Genomic DNA, 18,410 nt, shown 5'->3' on the forward strand with positions numbered 1-18,410 from the left:
GCCAAAAGACACTTTCCAAATTCTCTTCGGTCTTAAACTGGAAACACGAAACGATGGGGGGAATTTGTCATCAAAAAGTTTCCGCGATAACTAAAAATATTCCGCAGTTGTGAGAAATTGCACTTGGCGTTAGCGGAAATCGCGAAAGAAAACGTCGCTGCAAAGAGAACTAATTGTGTTATAGATGTAAATATACATCATATCTTCAGACGTGTATTTGTGAATGTGCGGGTGGCGTGGCGGTTGGTATTTGGGGTGTCTCGGGGGCGCGGTGGCGGATCTCACCGTTTTTCCCGGGGATCTTCTCGAGGAGGTTGAGCAGGATCTGGTTGAGCCTCTCGCGCTGGACGTGTCTCCGTTCCTCCGCGCTGCACACAGACGCGTTTTCCTCCCCCTTTTTCTCCGCTGCGCAGCTCTCGCTCGGAAGCGCCTCTTTGTCGGGCTCCTCCAGCACCGGCACCTCGCCCGGAGTTTGCTCTTGGTTTCCTAAAACGTCCTCGATGAGCGGTAGAGAATCCTCCTCTTGGTTTAAGTCTTTCATCTGGGGTTTCGAGCGATCTGTTTTCCATGAAGATCTAGCAAGAAAACAAAGGTTTAAACACCACGTTCACCCCAAAGGCCAATTACTAGAGTCAAGGGTTTTTTAGATAGGGGCTCACTGCAATTTCAGTCTTAAAACGCACATTGGAAAGTTTAGGGAATTGCTTGAAATCATTTAAATTCCTACCTGGGAAAAACGGGTGGGCAAAAGAGCGGGTTATCAAAGAGGAATTTCTCATTCTCAGCAATGTGAGGGTAAAACTCACCTGCCCCCATTTCTCTTGTAGTTGTCTGGGACGTAATGAGGCTGCAACGACAATAAAGATGATGATTAATATGAAATCCCCAGTGGAAGGAGGTGATGGTCTGGCTAATGTTCTGGAAGTACCCATACTTGAAATATTGAGATGGAGGATGTGAAGGAAAACAGGACTTTGCTGCCTGTCTGCTGTCTGTTTGAGAAAACATCCATTTTCAGTGATAATTCTATAAAAAATAAGCATTTTATAGAGATGGAAATCAAAATAGTAAAATAGTGCTTTTCTGCATTGAGAATCACTACTGCTGAAAACCAATTTGAAGCAAGTTTATTAAAGCACGGAGTAATAGTGCCGGCCTGACAAACTGTGTGTCGTGTGATTCTCTGCAACGGAGACAACCCTTGGACAGCTGCAGAACCGCTGCTGAAAGGTGAGTTTTAAGATTTCAGGAGCGGCTTAAATGAAACGAGTCTCTTGATTTCAGCCAGAAACCACCCCCTCCCAACCTACACCACCATTCGTTCGACGTCTGTTTGTCTCTGAGCTGCAATACTCTCTGTCTACATTTAATTCTCCTTTCCGGTGTTCTAGTGTAAAAGTCAGGAAGGCAAAAGAAGGGGAACTCACGGAAAAGTCTCTCTTGGGCGTGAGTTTTTTGGGGAAGTGGTTGAAGGCGTAGGGCTTGGTGCACACGGGGTAGCGGTTGCGGTGGATCTTGTAGAAGAGATGAGCGGATTTGTCGAGGCGGTAATCGCAAATATAGACGTCCTGCTCCTTCACGCCTTTCGGCCTCCCTGGGGTTTGCAAAGAAAGGACGGAGGGGAAAAATGAGCATCGGATTCCAAATACCACAATGAGAATCAACAGTGTGGGAGGAGACGGGTTGTCCGAGCAGGACTTTGTTCTCCTCCATTCAGAATCCTAATAGTGGCCACATAATTCAATTTAAGAGGAAAAACTTGACGCTCTAATGAAACAGCAACTAAAATGCTACAGAAAATCACTGCCATAGTTTCTCTTTGCCCCCACTTTGCTGCTGTCTCTTCAGAACCAGCCCTGGAAACACGGGCAGGAATGATTTTCCAAGGTGTTTTCCATAGCGTTTCCCACCATTGGTTGTTCCTCACCTTTGCAGTAGGTGTAGAGGTCGAGGACGCAGCACGTTCCCACCACGGCCTCCAAGGGGATGATCTCGTAGAGCGGCACGCGGAACAGCTCGTTGTGGTAGAACTTGCGCGAAGGGGAATGATGCGTCTCGTGCGGGCGGAAATAATGGTGCCCGAAGGCAAACCGCTCCTCCCTGAGGCCAAAGACACACACACAGGGCATAATCACCATTAGAAGATATTTCTATAAGCTAATGATACAACTTAATACCCTCCGCTTAATTTTTAGCTATTTATCTGGCACGTTTGCAATGACTGCAATGAAAAGCGAAGCCATGCGAATATGACACATTCAGATTTATCCTCCTTTGGTATGTGGAAATATTCCTAGGGCCGTTTTAGCCCATGCAGCCGCCTTCCTGTGCTCCCAGCTGGGTGGCATTTAATCACGTAACGAGCTGGGCATCGTTAGCGAACTTACTTCTCATTTTTCCAGAGCTTCTCGATGCGGAAGATGTCGAGTTTCTCCCTGTTGATGTGGGACAGGAGCCGGTACGACTGCCGCACGGGGTGTCCGTCGGGGGTCCTGCGGCTGTCGCGCATCAGGTACACGCAATCACCTGCTCACAGGCACAGCACAGACACAGGAAAGAACATCTCGTGAGGCCGGCACGGCAAATATAGAGTCAACGGCTTCATTAACACGAACATGATGGAGCTACTTCATCTACTTCATGGGGAATTGTGAGAGCGACGCAAAGCTGCAAAAGGAGGAAGGTTTTACCTCCATCGTCTGCACAAAAGCTTTAGAGCAAAAACGAAGTGTAACTTGAATTTTACATCCCAGGCTGAAAATAGTAACTTGTAACGAACCAAGAGAAATCACAATAGGATACATGACAGAAGTTTTGACTGGGAAAACATGTAGGAATCAGTGATAGCTGCAATGTTTAAAGAACAAATCTTGCAGGGAGAAGATACTAAGAGAGATTATTATTAAGGAAATAAATCAATATGAATCAATAATGGTCACAAAGAACTTGAAGAGTCTCAGAGGGAGAACATCTGGGAAGCTCCAAGTATTAATGAAAACACGGTCGGATTTAAATATCAATTCATTTTAACAAAATCTTACACTGAACAAAAACGTGGGAGGCCCCAACACTTTAAACACTTAAAACCCCACCTGGGGCAAGATCCGAGGCCACAGAGGGAAACATTCGTGCTCAAAAAGGGGCAGCAGAGACACTGAGGAGGGAAAGCCCAGGGAATTCCCACGGCGTCCCCTCCGGGCTTCCTTTAATCCCAGTTTTATGGACTTTTAGAGCTAAGATCAATTATCCTAATTATTATATAAGCTTCTTTCTAACCCTGGATGTCTCCGTAAGATGAAATCAAACAAATAATAAGCAATAAACGGAACAAGGTGGCTGCACAGCTGCCTCTGAAAGACTCAGGGCTTTGGAGAAAGATGCATTTAGGGAACAAACAAGCCATAATTCAGATGTTTTAATGACTGTTCTACGCTAAAATAATAATACTGAAGGCCTAATATCCGCCTTTGCATTTCTTTCTAAAGAAGTTGGCTCGATATCGTCCTTCTCTGGCCAGGAGAGCCCTATCTGTGCTAACAGTAATTAAGATTTCCTCATCAAGAGGCTGTGAGAACTCCGACGAGGCGTCGCTCCCAGCGGAGCAGCTTTGCCGCCCGTCACCAACAGGGAAGGCAGCGCGTACCTTGGCGCAGCAGCAGGTCATCCCGTAACAAGCAGATGTAATAAACGCAGCCGGGCTGGGCGTAATGGGGACGAGGGATCATGGGAACCTCCTGGGGAGAGGGAGAAAGGCAGGAAATTGTGAAACGATCAGGGCAAAACCATCCCGATATCCTTTTGGAAATCTGCAGCAGAACTGAGGCGATGTGGTTAAACCTAAAGCCAAGAAGCTACACTAGAAAGTGAGAATCCCAGGCCAATTGCAACATATATACACGCAAAAGTGGCTTTAGATGATAAGAATAGTACTGAAGAGGCTCTTTTCTGTACCCTGTTCACAGCTCGAGGTTCGCACTGCTCGCACAAGTAGTGTTCCACGTCGGAATTCACGCCCATGCAGTCGCAGTGCTGCCACACCTGCAAAAAACCACACGACCCCGTTAGAAATTCCCATGCGAGGTTCCATTTGCAACCTGCGTTTGCTCCAAAATATTAACAAGAACAAGCCAATGAGCTCCCCAAAGCAAACGGGGCTATCTGGCGCCATTCCCCCCGCCTCACCATGCACTTTTCGCACTGGATCATGAGCCCTTCGTCCTTGTACAGGCCGCAGATGCAGCGGATCACGTCCTCGTCCTTCTCGTGCCCGTTCTCCTTCTCACAGACCGAGGTCTCGCTGCTGTCGGCTTCGCTTGCCGTCTCTCCCACGATCTCATCGATCTGGGCGGCCGCCTCGTGCCGCGCGCTGTAATAGGCCTTGCGGAGCCGGCACACGTCGCGCCCGGTCGGAGATTTTCTGCCGTAATATTTCTGAAGAGAAACAAAACCAAGAAACAAAGAAACTGGATTATTTTTCCCGCAGACTCTGCGTTTTCGGTGCACTCATCCTGTCTGCACGCACACTTTAGATGTCTCAGCACCAATCTGGTATCACCTGCCCATCTATTATTTGGAACAGCAGGTCTGTGTATCTTACAGGTGATGCTGGAGAACAAGGTACCTCTTCCAAAAATATACATTTCTTTAGATTAACTATTCATGCGTGTTCTTCAACTTCTATTTGTTTAATCTCAGGCTACCAGCTCAGAGTAAGTCAAAGCACGTGAATTTCTATCAATATCTGTTCATCAGAAATGGCTCATCACAAATTCTCTACAATATTCGTCTTTCATGACCTAAGGGAGGGAAATCCCAGTGTCTGCGCCGCAGTTTGGGGGCCGGAGCGACTCTCACCTCCGCGTTCCGGAAAACCTTGAGCATGTCGCCATCGAACGCTTCCACGGTTTTGTAATAGCCCGTCAAGATCTGCTTCTCGATGGTGGCGAGGTCCAAGGGGTCGGAGATCTTCTCGTAATAATCCGCGTTTCTAAAACGGGAATTGACACGTTTCGAAAGCTGCGAAAATCCACTGTGGGAAAGGAGGGGCTGCTCTGGGGAGCAAAACTTACTTCTTCTTTGGGGGGAGGTTGAGGAGAGGAGCTGCCAGAGCCTGCCGGGAGGAATCTGCAACAGAACGCACCGATCAGCGACGTTTACATGAGTAAAATGTCAAAATTCAGACAACTAACATTATATCTACACTAAAAAAAGGCTTTTCTACTCTCTGAGTCCTAGGGGATCGAAATGCTTTTGCGTTTCTAGGAGTTGGTTGCTGTGATCAGACTATGCGTATAGAAAAGGAGGAGGGTTTCCTCGCAATGGTGAGCTGCTGAAAAATCCATTTAGAAGAACAGCAACGCTCTGCGGATTCTGGGGGAAAAGGGTTATTTGAAATCCTGAAAAACCCTCATGTTTTACTAGTATATTCTATTCAGAGAGTCCGTGTTCCAGAGGCTGGAAAAGCCGCCGTGAGGATGTTTTGAGGAGCGTCACCTTCACCTTTGTAGGAGATGATGCTGTCGCAGATTTCCTTGAAGATCTGCGCCAGGCGGGCGGCGCGAGCCACCTCGATGTTCTCCTCCGCCGCCGCCAGGCGCCGCGTCCGCACCGAGCGCGAGGTCTGGAGGGCGGAAAACTGGGTCATGAAGACATCTGCGGGAGGGCAGAACAGAAGGAGCGCTCAGCAAACAGCTCGGCGGCAAACCGCAGCGGCTCTGCTGGGCCTGCAGCTCCCCGGCAACTGCGAGAACGAACCCACTGTGCACCAAAGCCAGGCCTGAAATCCACACAATTTGAGGATAAATGAGAGTTTTCAAAGTCAGCGCAACCGCTTCTGTTGGTGACGCGCAAATGAAGCGGAAAAACGCTTTCTAATTTCTCAATTAATTTATAACTTCTCATTCTTAAGAACGTAGCGTTAAGTGTTTCAGAGGAAAACGCAGAATCCCATAATGCAAAAAGTACATCGGGAGAGCTTGTGTTTTACCCTGCTACATCAAGATAAGGGCATACACACATCCAAAAATAGATATATGTATTTTTCTCCGTATGGCACACCCTGTATGTGTTATAAAAGGTGTGTGGATCTTGCAGGAACTCCCCGTGTGATTTATACCGGATTTAATGTTGCCGTCGTCCCGGCAGATCCCGTTCCAGCGGTTGTAGAGCGACGTGGGGTGGATGTTGTCGCTGACCTGCTTCACCTCCTCTTGCTTCTGTCGAATCTTTTCCCAGTTTCGGACCAAAAAGACGTGGTGTTTCAGCACAAAATTCCTGCGGGAATGAGAAGAGCATTCAAGAACCACCTTCTTTGTGTAAAATTAGTTATTTCATGGAGGGAAAAGGGTATTCAGAGGTACATTTGATGTGAGCAGAGAGGAAAGAGAGCTAAGAACTGCTCACTGAGACATTTCGTGATGCCTTATCTTACAGAAAAATCATTGTAACGTCTCCCTGACGCTCCGTGTGTGAGGAAAAGCCGCGAAGATGGTTCCTCACCTCTCCCTGTTGGACATGGGCTTCATCTGCAGCTGCGGCGTCAGCCGGGTGGGCGCGTTCACGCTCTCGCTGGGCTCCTCCGGGATGTGGCCCCTCTGGAAGACAAATCATCCCCACAGGTGGGAAAAGCTGCGCCAAGAACCCAGCAAAGCACTAAGAGAACTCCTGAGACAGCACCTGTAGCGTTTCTTTCTAGTTTAAAGCACCTAAATACGCAGTTTTCCAGTCTGATGGCAGCAAACTGATTTTGTGTTACGCTTTTAGCCACAAAAAGAGTCGTCTTTCCTACTTACTCTCTTCTTCAGTTTGTGCTTTGACTTCCTTTTCTCTTTGGAGCGCCCGGGCCTCCTGTGGCTGCTCACGGCCTGACTGCTCTTGCTGGAGAGTCCGTTCACACGCTGGCTCTTCCCACCAATGATCCCTCTGCATTTTTCAAAACCGCATTTGCAGAGTTGCTGGGGGGGGAAAGAAATTAAATAAGCCCCAAAGCCTTGTGATGATCTCTCAACATTATAAAGAACCTGGTCAGCCGAGTACAACACGATAGGTTTCGTTAATCATCTTCAATGTTACAAACTGCTTGCCCCTGCTGAGTTTTCCCAAGGTCTCGCCCCCTGATCCTCACCTGTTTTTCAACGTTAAACGAATGGAAGTTGTAGTCGTAGGTCAGTTCGGTACCAGCGGGCATGTCTTTGAGCGCGTACAATCCGATCCTGTACACGCCATTGACGGACCTGCGGGGAAAACACAACCAAGTATTGGCAAGAATTGAGTAGCAAATTGTCTTTGTGCGCATAGTGTTAGACTGGAAGCAGCACTTGTGTTGTGCCCTGGGTCAGACTTGTTCTTCATTTGTGCTGTTTGCTTGTTGTTCTCTTAAAATAAGCTTTAAAAGGCAGAAAAGCGAACAGTTCATTTACAGAGCAGGAAGTTGTGCGTTATTTGAAGCAATCACGGCAGATCTACTGATCAACCGCCAAGATTCACTGCAAATCAAAAGCTTACACTGAACATCGCGTCTCGTTTCACAAAATGCACTACAATTAATTGCCTCTCCAATCCTTTTCTTCTTTGTGTTGGGTTTTAAAATGTAAAACTTGATTGCTCTTGCTGAAATGCACCAGAATGAGCAGAGGATCGCCAGCTCCTCGCTGTGCTGCACCCACAGCCCATTCCCCTCACCACCAGCTGCCATTTCACTGTCATTTATTCATTATAAAGCTCTCAAAAGTATTTCCTACGAGTCTGATAACACGGCACCGATAGGACAAGGGTGGGCTCAAATCAGACTCCTTCCTTGGTTGAGTTGCCAGAAGAATATCCGCGTGTAGATGATTTTATGGCGTTACCGAGGCTGCAAGTTTTGTGGCGGGTTAAAAGTACGACAAACACGTTGGATTTGCCCCACCAGGAAACTTAGATCTTGTCACCAAAATGTGAGAACATGACATGACTTCTCTTGCGCAACGCAAGCACAAGCACAAATACGGTTCACGCTGTTCAGTTTGACTCCCCTCCCTGTTTTCAGATCAGATTATCTCAGACGATCTGGGTAATTAGATCACAGAGTCTTCCCGTACGCAGGACGTGTTTCTCTTACCATTTCTGCATCTCGCAGTTGGGGTTGCAGCTGTGGTTGATGAAGCGAGCCTCGTTGCCCATGCGGTAGCTGTCGATCACCATCCCACTGTCCAAATTCAGGCAGTAGTGGTCGCTGTGGTTGTGATACTGCTCGATCATCCGGTTCCTGCGAAGCAACACAGGAACGGGATTTGGGATTGAAGAATTCCCAAAGAGGGTTTTTGATGGAGAAACGATTCTAATGGTTTATATTTTATACAACTGTACACCTAGAGATGGAGGAAAACCAGGATTATGTACAAGCCAAGGCCACTGACAGAGCTTGGTTAGAGTTTAGAAACCTGCTCTGCTGGAGCGCTCGCTGGGCCCTGCAGGTTATCTGTGCACATTTCATGGGGACAACCTGTGCGTGGAAGAGAAAATGCAAGAACCCATTCTTCGGGGTGTCTGTGCATGCATGCGGACAACAATGTGCACAACAACAGCTTCGCTCTTCCATGAGCTGAGCCGGACACGATTTCTGGAGCTGTACAGATGTATTTATGGATTAGAGCTGCCTCTTTAGCACGAGTAACAAGAGTCGGCTGCATTCGCAGTTAGCTGTGTATGAGAAGAATGCGTTTGTCGTCTGCTGGAGCCGCACAAGCAGCGCACGGCCCTCCAAAAATCTGTTATCTGACGATGCCACACACTTCACAAGATAATCTCTTTTTTCACTGATCAATGCTCCACTTGTGCTCTTTTCCCTCCGGCCCCTTCTGCCTTGTGCGGTTCAAATTCTGCACCAAACCATGTCAAAATTCCCCTCATTCGTGTCACTGACAGAGCAGACGTGGCAGACGACGCGTCCCAAACCCAGAAAACCTGAATTCTGAGCCTTCTGGCGCTTGTGACCCCAAAAACATTCATTTTTCCCCCTGGATTTCCCCGCAGTGATAACAAATCCCCGAGAAATATTTCTACCTGAATTCTTGCTCGCTAACGACTTCCCCCAGGTACTCGATGATGAACTGGCCGGCTCTGAGGGGCTCCTTGGTGCGGATGCCCCAGCCCTTCTCCTCGGCGCGGAACCGCTCCAGGCACTGCACCCACTCGTGCCGCTGGATGCGCTGGTTGCAGCACTGCTCGCCGCACGGGCACGTGTTGGGGGAGCACTCGGCAAAGATCATCCTCAAAAAGAATTCAAAAGGGTAAGAGTTAAAGAAAATCGACGAGGGAGTCGAAGGAAGGTGAGCGGCGCTGGTGGAGATCTGTGAGACGAGGAAATTTAGATCTATGACGTGAGGGAATTTAGATCATACAAGGAAATTTAGATCTATGATACGGGGAAATTTATATTGATGATACAAGGAAATGTAGATCCATCATACAAGATCAGAGCATCCCGACACGTAGGAAGTCAAGGAAGGGAGCCAGGAGACCTGCGTGGTTAAACAGGGAACTGCTGGGAGTGGAAGAGGAGAGCTGGGAGGGGAAAAATTGAATGAAATATAACAAGGGCAGGTGTAGAGTCTTGAATCTGGGCAGGAACAGCCCCAGGTTCCAGCGTAAGTTGGGGAATAACCTATTAGAGAGCAGCGTAGGGGAAAGGGACCGATGATGTTGGAATTGTGGAGCTGGTCCTCACCTGTTCAGACAATCCTCCACGCAGCCCTTCCCGCTCTCCTCGTCGGGCTTCTTACAATTGCAGGTCGTGGCCTCGTAGCCGGAAAGGGGTTTGACGTCCACATAGACATCTGGAGGAGAAACACACAAAGACCAAACCCAAACAGGGAAAAGAATTCTTGCCAGGTGCGAAAACAGAACTAATTAGCTACAATATTTTAATGTTAATGAGATGGAGCAAAGAAAGCGAGGGGAGTGTCTTTGGTAAGACGAGGAGCACGGCAGAAAGGGGGGGAGCGAGAAAACTCCACCGTTAACATGTTTTAGTAATAAGATTTTACTTACTAGAACGGATTTTTTTATAAAGCGGAACATCTGGCTTTTTATACAACTAAAAGGAAGAGAAAGAAAATGTTACTACATGGCATGAGCAGCTGCTCCTCACAAGACTCAGGGAAACGTTCGGTAACTATGGAATGGTTTTGTAATCGCTACTAGAAAATGGGTCTGAATTCTCTTCTTTAGGCTCAGACATCAGCAAATAGTAGAACTTGGGCTTAATGAGTTAACTAAGCAGTTTTTCTAATATATTGTTTATTTTCCCCACGCTATCTGATCCAGGTAACAGACACCATGAGGACAGACCATTCCGAACAACCATGTTCTTTGCCATATTGAAAAGAAGAACTATGCCAATCCAAAGCATCTTTGGCGGAATTCCTATACGCTGACACTTCAAATTCAGCGGAAAAGAAACATGAAGATGCTGGACAGAGCTGTGACTCCAGGCAGGGGCCACAGAAATGCAGAGTTATCTTTGAATTACAAAGAGAAGTCGGAGCCACAACTGCTTGGGAATTTGCTTTGCTCATGGACACGCTGAGGTTCCACGGCTGAAAGCTGGGGACACATTCCCCCTCCAGCCTTAGATCCTTTGTTAAATGGCTTAGTGGAAACTTCTCAGGAATAAAAACAAAATAATAATACAAACCCCTTCCTATTTTTAGGTTTGCGCATATTTAAAGCCCTTGAAAGAGAGGACGGCCGCTCGACGGCTTCTCTCTTTTCCTCGGCAGGAAAATTTCAGCTCGCGAGTGACAAATAAATTCCACTCGGCTGGGGCCGGGCCAAGAAAAATAGGGCCTGAAATTTCTCAGCCTGCTGGCAGAACATCCGAATCCCCCCGGGGCGGCTCCGAGCGGCTCGTTGGGGAGCGCGGCACCAAAATAAAAGTCTGCGGGCACATGAGCGCCGCTCGTTCCGCGGGAACCCGCGGGGTCGCTACTTTGCAAGAGATGGAGCAATGGAAACGATTCCCATTAAGTACAGATGCAAATCCTTTTTTGCCTCGTACAGCGGCAGCAACAAGAATATTCATCAAAATACAGGATGTAGCAACAGTTCTCATGTAAGAATCCCGCTGTTTTCTGAGATCTCTGATCAGAACCTCGGCACGCGGTGACGTTCTCGCTCGTACCTGGTTGTGTTTCCACTGCCAGAGGATGTCGTAAGGCAGCTGGAAGTCGATTCGCTTCTGTCTGAGATACTTTCCTGCAAAAGAAAAGGTTTGTGAGTCGCACATGCTCCTATTTGTAGCTCCCAAGAGGCCAAAGGGCCTCTCGACGGCTCGAAGTCACAAAGGAGAGGAGCAGAATACTCCCAGGGCATTTTGTGTGTTGGTGCGAGCACAGGGAATGCATACGCGTAAAAACACCCCCGAACCAGCATGCGTGTCCTATGCAAGGTGCTCAGTCAGAACAATGCGCTCGAAGAAACTGAATTAGTCTGGAAAATAGTACCCAAGCCTGTTCTTACAGCCTTTACCAAACGAGACTTAATTCAGACTCGGCAAACGCATTTCTAAACGTTTCAGGAAGACTTGCAGGCCATCGGTATGTTCAGCAGTAAGTGGAACTTGTCTTACACAGGAGTTACTGCTTTCAGTGCAGATTTATTCTATTCTAAAATCTACCATCACTCCTCCAGAAGAAGAAAACTGCCCCATTCCACACGCTGTTAAGACAAGACCAAGCGCTACATTAGTTCGAGCAGATTAAAGCCCGCTCTTAGCGGTTCTGTTGTCACCAGATTGCAGTGAGCAGTGACCAAGGATGAGGCGTCAGCCCCACGGCCAATTCTCCCTGTTTTTCCAAATGTTACCAAGCGCCTTTACATCTGGGGTTTCAGTAAATTCACACGCTCGCCCTCACGGCTGGAAAAGGAAAACTGCAATGGTTTCCTTCCAATTCACTCCTAAATCACTTTGCACTTTCAGTGCTTTATTTCTCCGTAGCAGGTTCCAGGAAAGAGCTAAATCTGGGGGATTTGCTTTCACTCCTATGACCTCAGCAGCGAAACAAAAGGCCTTTTCAGGTCCCTCCAGCCCTCGACAAGTCGGCACTGGTGCAGAGCCCTAAATTTCTGCGGTTAAACGGAGTAACCGAAGCTTTATCTTCATTGCAGGAGCTCGTTCGTGGCCGCTACGATAACGCAAAGCGAGGTCGGGGCTCTGCGATCGTGGCGCTGGAAACCGAGCGTCCCGACAGGCGCTTGGGTCACATCACGGTTATCTGGCCCAATTCAGAAAGGAACCAAGAAAGGCCCCATTTTGGAGAATTTCCACGAAGAGCTCCAGCTGTGAAGCATGTTCTCCGTGGTTACCGCTTCGGGCAGATTCCACCTGCTACGGCCTCTGTAAAGTCAAACTTGTGCACCGCGCAGAAAATTCCCTTAAGGAAGACAAACCAACCGACCATTTGCGTTTGATGGGACAAATATTTATATGGAATAAGGTGGAATTTCCCAAATTCTTTTGGCACGATGGTACTTGGAGGAAAAAACCCAAAAAAGTCATCACAGAGTTTAAAAGCTGAAACAAAGACCTGCACAATCAGTCAGTTGTGGTTTGTGCTGGGCAACGACACGAGCTCCATGACAGACACCACAGAGCGCATGGGGAAACGCATTACTGCTTGCTTTGTTTTTGAGGTTAAACGAGCAGCCATAACCATCCCTGGCTATTCTACTGCAGCATCGGTTTGAAAAGGAGACTATTGTACTGCGTTTAACTTACAGTAGTTTTAAACCACACTGGTATTTTCTTACGGTGAACAAGAAATGAGAAGAAAGTTCACGTAGTCAAACTTTTGCACCAAAACCCACAGCTGAATGTGAGGTTTGGTAACGGTCACGTGCTGAAAGACACGAGTGACCCGGCGAGGTGGTAACATAAAAGGAAGAAGAGAAAAAAGGGAGAGAGCGAAGCGCAAACAGTGTTTCCGTGTCACCGAAGCACAGGTGAAGGACCCACCGACATGAATGGGGGCCGGGAACAAGCCGTGCTCGTGCTCCCCCGGTGTGTACTCCAGCTTTTCCTTCTTCAGCTGGATGAGGCGGCTCTTGGGGCTGCGGACGACACAGGAAAGAGAGAAATCACATGAAGGCACACGTGCCATTTGCAAAACCGCGCTGTCTGGTTTAATCCAGGCACGGATGCACCACAGCGCTCTGAAAGACTTGGTAATATTCAATATACGAATGACAATTATATTGGAACGGCAAGTTAAATCAGCAGAAAACTTCATCATTAAGAAGTGAGGATTGTTCTGCTGATTTCGATTTGTCGGATCATATTGTAAACTCTTGACTTCTACACATTTGTTCAAACGCTGTTGAAAGTTGATGCAACTCCAAGGGGAAGCAGAGGTGGGCTGGCTATGGGAAATGTCCACTTTCTAATGGGTAACCAGGGAAAATGTAGAAGAACACTGGCATTTTATTCTAAATATCTCCCAGGAGGTGAAGGAGACGAACTGGGAAAGGACGAGGGGACCTACTGAAATTCTATCACGCAAAAGACAACCAGTCGGCACGATTCAGTACATGAAAATAGAAAACAAATGGCCCCTTTGAAGCAGCCACTGCGCTCAGCACCTGAACAGCGATTTAGTGCCGCGACCGTTAAGATCGTCCAACGCAACTTCTCTTACCTCCTTCAAAAACACTTTCAGATCACCGGGGCTACATTTTAAATCCCTACTGGGTCACGTTCTGATCATTATCACGCGTGTGATTTCCCACAGGCCTGACCTGAGTTGCTGGTTTTATTTCAGCTCCTCTTTGTGGCTCTAGTTACAAGCAGACGGTTTCCACTGGGATATTGTTTTTTGGGGGTATTTCTTACTTACTCGGCTGTTTTGTAGACGTCGGAATAGAGCCCGGCCTTCTGGTACTTCTTTTTTGGGGGTCGAGGGGCTTTCTTCTCCCGCTGGGTTACAGGCGGCAGAGGCTGCTCCGTGTTCTCAGCTTCGGGCGGTTTCCCAAGGGCGTCGTGTGGACTGGGAGGTTCCGCTGCCGCCTCAGAGAAACTGCAAGAAAAGGAGGTTTTGGGATCATATTTCTTTATTTCTCTCTGGAATACGGTCAGCAGGGAGAAAACATCCGTGTTTCTGAATGACCGAAGTCTCAGCTATTTAACAAAACGCAATTCAACGATCACGACCAAGCGGTGGCAACGCATCATTGTAAAAAACGGAGGATCCTTTTATTGCGATGTTGTTACCACCAAAAGAATGCTATTTGTACTGCTCCTGTTTATTCCGCGGAGCCTCAGTTGAGTAATTCAGAAGGTGGCTTCTGCTATCGGCTTTTGTGCTCTAAAAATAGGATGTGGTGAACCATTTCTCAGCCACATAACACACCCCTTGAACATGTGGTTCCAGCAATTCTGTGAATCTAAGTGCCTGTATTACAATATTAATTCCTGAAACATAAACAGCTGGGTATTCTTCAGAACTGTTCTGCAAACACACGCAAGGAGACTTCTGGAAGGATTTGATCTGTTTGTATCGAAGACGCTGGAGATCAGAACGTGACGATTGGAGCAGAGACGCATTTCTGGGGTGGTTTTTCCTAGGCAGGGCCTGCACTCTTGGGTCCGCTCTCACCTCCTCGCTGCTTTGGTCTTTCTCTTTGTTTGCTGTGTATCAACTCATCTCACCCCACACTCTGTGCTGCTTGTGCGTATGAGGAATGCACATGAGTCACGCTCATTCCTGCGGTGCACGGAGCTCTTACAGCTCCTTGTTCTGCATGTGATGAAGGAACCATTTTCTCCAGGATATTTCATCAGCAAACCTGTTACCAACTCAATATTCTTCACAAAGTCACCAAACTTGCTTGGGACACAAGCACAAACCCGACTGTTTGAGGTGACCCGATTCCACACAATTTGGGGTGTGTTCAGGAGCCTAAGACCCTAAGGAACCTTAAAACTCAGATGCTGGTTCCCTCTAAACTGAAACCCTAAATAAAAACGCATCGTGAGCAGCGCTCCGAAGAGCAGGATTAATTCACAGCTTGCTGAAACTAAGGGAATTAATTACCTCTTATTGCTCTCCTGCTCGTCTTCCGCTAACGACTTTTGCCGCTTCCTGGCCTGCTCCTCCGCGAGCCACCTCTTCCTCTTCCAGCCTTTGCGGTGATCCGAGTTCAAGTTGACGCTCTGCACGACGGCTTCGATCACGTCCGTGATGGTGTCGGGTCCCAGGTGCAAGGGGCTGCTGCTCTCTTCTCGTTTCTCCAACTCCTGGCTGACCAGCCGGGCCGCCTGGAACGCCTGCATGGAAACCACCGCCTGCAGCGGGTATTTTCGGGGCCTCCCCGGCCTGCGCTTCACAAAATTATTCCCAGTCCGCGCCTGCCTTTGCAGTTTTTTGGCTTTCAGGATTTTATTGACGTGGTCGAGATTTTTTTTTGTCGCCAGGATCTTGTTGTAATTGCACATTTTGCGCGCTTGGCGCTGCATGGCTTCCACCACGCTCCTCTTGAGGTGATGCGGGGAGTAGGTGTCCGGGAGTCTGTCCGCCAGCAGCGAGATGTTGCTATCGCTGCCGGGAAGGGCCGGGGCTCCCAGCCCGTCCTGTTTGCCCAGCGCCCGCTCCCGGTTGTGGTTCCGAGCAGGACTGGCTGAGGGTGGAACGGCCACGTTGGCCATGACGGCTTCTAAGGTTTTATCCAGAGCGCTCTGGGTGTCGTGCTGCGCCATGCGCTGCAACAAACCGTCCACGGGGTCGTCAGCGCCGCTCGCCAGTCGCGCTCCCCGGGTTGGGGCTCCGGCCCCTGCAACAAACACACACGTTTAGAGTGAAAGAGGCTCGAGACGCGGTCAAATAATCAAAGCAAGTTGCAATTAAAACATCACAGTTGGATATACCGACAGCATCTGGTATCTTAGAATTGCCCTGAACATTCAACAGCGCCAATTTCTAGAACAAGTTCTAATGGGAAAGGGACCTAATGATGCAAAATTGGCCAATGTTATGGACTTTTTTGCAGCCAATCATAGCTAAGTCAAGCTTGGAGGAATTAATTTATTAATCTAATTAACTGATGAACTGTAGTGTCGGGGGTCTCGCTAGCATTAAAGCATTGAGCTTCACAAAGACTAGTTCAACTCGGCGAGGAACCAAACTCCGTTCTGCTGCAGAAGTGGCTGCTTCTACAAGCACCAGCTCAAGACGCCCTGTTCTACAGCCCAATTTGTGGCATTTGCATCCTGAAATATAAGGGGAAAAGCTCCGTGTCTGCTGCCTGCAGCAGCGCAGGCCCCGGGAAAGTGGTTCTGAACAGAAGCCAGTATCCAAATGGCACTCGCCTGTGGAAGACGCGCTCTCGGACGTCGATCTCTTCCGGGAAGGGCTGCAGCTTGTGCTCTCTGGCTGCCGCTGGGGAGGTTTGTCCTGCGTCGGCAAAGCGCCTGGAAAGCACAAAAACCAACAATTATTTCAGTCCGGCAGCGCCAACATAATCAACAGTGCAACTGAGGTGACTCTGGTTTAGCTTTAGGAACACTTACTAAGGTGGAGAAGGATGGAAGTGGACCAGCAAGAAAGACATTCTCAGAGGGTAGAAACACAGGGAGGACATGGCTCAAAATAAGTAAAAATAAACCCAAAACAGAGAGACGACGGATCTTGTCACAATAACAAAAAATAGTATTTTGGTTTCGGTCGGCCATGGCAAATATGTCAAAACTCCAGGGTGTAAACAAATGACAGATTATTATCTACAAACAGACATTACTGGATTTTAGGTGCCTGCAGAACATGTTTCGCTGGGTAATCTGGCAGCACAGCGCTCGCTGTTACCAAAAATCATTAGATATTGGCTTATCACAGACGAGACCAAGCAGCGGCGATCACACTCAGTGCTGCTTGCGCTCAAAACCGCTTTCAGAAGCTCTAGGAATCTCACAACTAGTGAAACGTGAAGCGGCAAAACTGGCAAAGCCGCGTTTGCCGATACCGAGAGGAGTTTCCAGGTGTTGTGTGTGATAAGTTTGGTCGGTGCTGCGCGGTCAGTTTGGATCCTTCTTCACTGACTCCGAAGAAACGAGATGGCAGGTTGATGAAGTTCCGCTCAACATCGAGGCCGCAAATTAGCGCCCACGCAAACGAGCTTTTGTGTCAATAGATGCTGAGGTACAAGACGATGGGAGAATCCAAGTGATTTCCTAGAAATCTTGAGGAAAATCTCCTTTGAGATGCTGTCTTGCCTCAAAATTTGCACTTTCTTTTAAATCATGGATATTATTATCTCATGGTGTAAAACATAAGCTACATTCGACTGATAGAAGAAATAATATCACTTTTCCAAATATTCTAACTGCTCGACAAGGCAGATGGATGGGTTTATTTTCCATTATTTCTCAACGAGGGCACAACCCTGAGGCTGCCGGACATTGGCTCAAGTTGCAAATCCCATTCCTGGTGAAGATTCTCGGATTTTGCCGCATGGCATCGTGCTGGGGGCTCTTCAAAGGGGCTTCTGTTCCTTCAACGCACAGGTTGAAATGGCTGGAGCCAGGGGGGTTGGGCTCTGCTCCCAAGGAACGAGCATCAGGATGAATGGAAACGGCCTCAAGTTGTGCCAGGGGAGGCTGAGGTGGGAGATTTGGGGTGATTTCTCCCCAAAAGGGCTGCGGAGTGTTGAACAGCGCGGAGTCATCGGCAGTGGGGCGGGCCGGCCGGCAGGGGGCGCCGCTGCCCCGGGCTCTCAAGCGTCCTTTGGTTCGCGTCCCCGCGCGCAGCGGCCCCGGTTAACGGGGAGAGCGGGCGGGAACGGCCCCGGTTAACGGGGAGAAGGGCTGTACCGTGAAGACTGAGGCTGCAACAGAGCACGGTGCTGCAATGGAGCGTGTGGCACTGCAACAGGGTGCACGGTGCTGCAACAGAGCGTGTGGCAATGCAACAGGGTGCACGGTGCTGCAACAGAGCGTGTGGCAATGCAACAGAATGCACGGTGCTGCAACGGAGCATGTGGTGATGCAACGGAATGCACGGTGCTGCAACGGAGCACGTGGCGATGCAAAAGGGTGCATGGCGATGCAACAGAGAGCGCAGTGATGCAACGGAGAGCATGATGCTGCAACGGAGGGTGCGGTGCTGCAATGGGGCATGCAGTGCTGCAACAGAGAGAGCAGTGCTGCAACGGAGAGCCTGGCCCTGCAACGGAGAGCACGGCCGGGCTGCAGCTGTAACACCAGATCGTGAGCGTGTGCCTCCAGCTGCTCCTTGGAGTTGTAGGTGGAACGAAGGCTGGAAAGACTTTTCCATGGCACCGATCCCCTCGGAACGGCTGATGATGGTTTTTCTTTCCCTTTCCTTCCAGGAATTGTGAGCAGCTCCTGCTAAGCCATCGCTTATTGGAAACAACATGCAGTGTGA

General features: G+C 48.7%; 1 protein-coding gene across 6 annotated transcripts in view; it reads right to left on the minus strand.

Moving 5' to 3' along the window:
• ASH1L (ASH1 like histone lysine methyltransferase) overlaps nucleotides 1–18,410 on the minus strand; it is a 37,411-nt gene that overhangs the window by 3,617 nt on the left and 15,384 nt on the right. For 4 of the 6 annotated variants that reach the window (XR_013923416.1, XR_013923417.1, XM_080360980.1 and 1 more), the window contains exons 4-27: nucleotides 16,340–16,441; nucleotides 15,069–15,804; nucleotides 13,872–14,051; nucleotides 12,995–13,089; nucleotides 11,162–11,235; nucleotides 10,030–10,075; nucleotides 9,707–9,815; nucleotides 9,043–9,249; nucleotides 8,099–8,245; nucleotides 7,124–7,232; nucleotides 6,792–6,953; nucleotides 6,499–6,593; nucleotides 6,116–6,273; nucleotides 5,494–5,652; nucleotides 5,070–5,124; nucleotides 4,855–4,987; nucleotides 4,183–4,431; nucleotides 3,952–4,038; nucleotides 3,644–3,734; nucleotides 2,388–2,526; nucleotides 1,928–2,100; nucleotides 1,428–1,594; nucleotides 807–847; nucleotides 286–575 (exon numbers count right to left, since the gene is read on the minus strand). Coding sequence is in view for 4 of the 6 variants with exons in the window: in XM_080360980.1 (XP_080217106.1) it covers nucleotides 286–575; nucleotides 807–847; nucleotides 1,428–1,594; nucleotides 1,928–2,100; nucleotides 2,388–2,526; nucleotides 3,644–3,734; nucleotides 3,952–4,038; nucleotides 4,183–4,431; nucleotides 4,855–4,987; nucleotides 5,070–5,124; nucleotides 5,494–5,652; nucleotides 6,116–6,273; nucleotides 6,499–6,593; nucleotides 6,792–6,953; nucleotides 7,124–7,232; nucleotides 8,099–8,245; nucleotides 9,043–9,249; nucleotides 9,707–9,815; nucleotides 10,030–10,075; nucleotides 11,162–11,235; nucleotides 12,995–13,089; nucleotides 13,872–14,051; nucleotides 15,069–15,804; nucleotides 16,340–16,441 (3,804 nt within the window). In the remaining 2 variants the exon portion in view is untranslated. Of the gene's footprint in view, nucleotides 1–285; nucleotides 576–806; nucleotides 848–1,427; nucleotides 1,595–1,927; nucleotides 2,101–2,387; nucleotides 2,527–3,643; nucleotides 3,735–3,951; nucleotides 4,039–4,182; nucleotides 4,432–4,854; nucleotides 4,988–5,069; nucleotides 5,125–5,493; nucleotides 5,653–6,115; nucleotides 6,274–6,498; nucleotides 6,594–6,791; nucleotides 6,954–7,123; nucleotides 7,233–8,098; nucleotides 8,246–9,042; nucleotides 9,250–9,706; nucleotides 9,816–10,029; nucleotides 10,076–11,161; nucleotides 11,236–12,994; nucleotides 13,090–13,871; nucleotides 14,052–15,068; nucleotides 15,805–16,339; nucleotides 16,442–18,410 lie in introns of those variants that run through there. The other 2 variants (XM_080360981.1, XM_080360982.1) reach the window with 2 other exon arrangements.

The sequence above is a fragment of the Nesoenas mayeri genome (genome assembly GCF_963082525.1).
Source record: "Nesoenas mayeri genome assembly, chromosome: 30".
NCBI classification, from domain to species: domain Eukaryota; kingdom Metazoa; phylum Chordata; class Aves; order Columbiformes; family Columbidae; genus Nesoenas; species Nesoenas mayeri.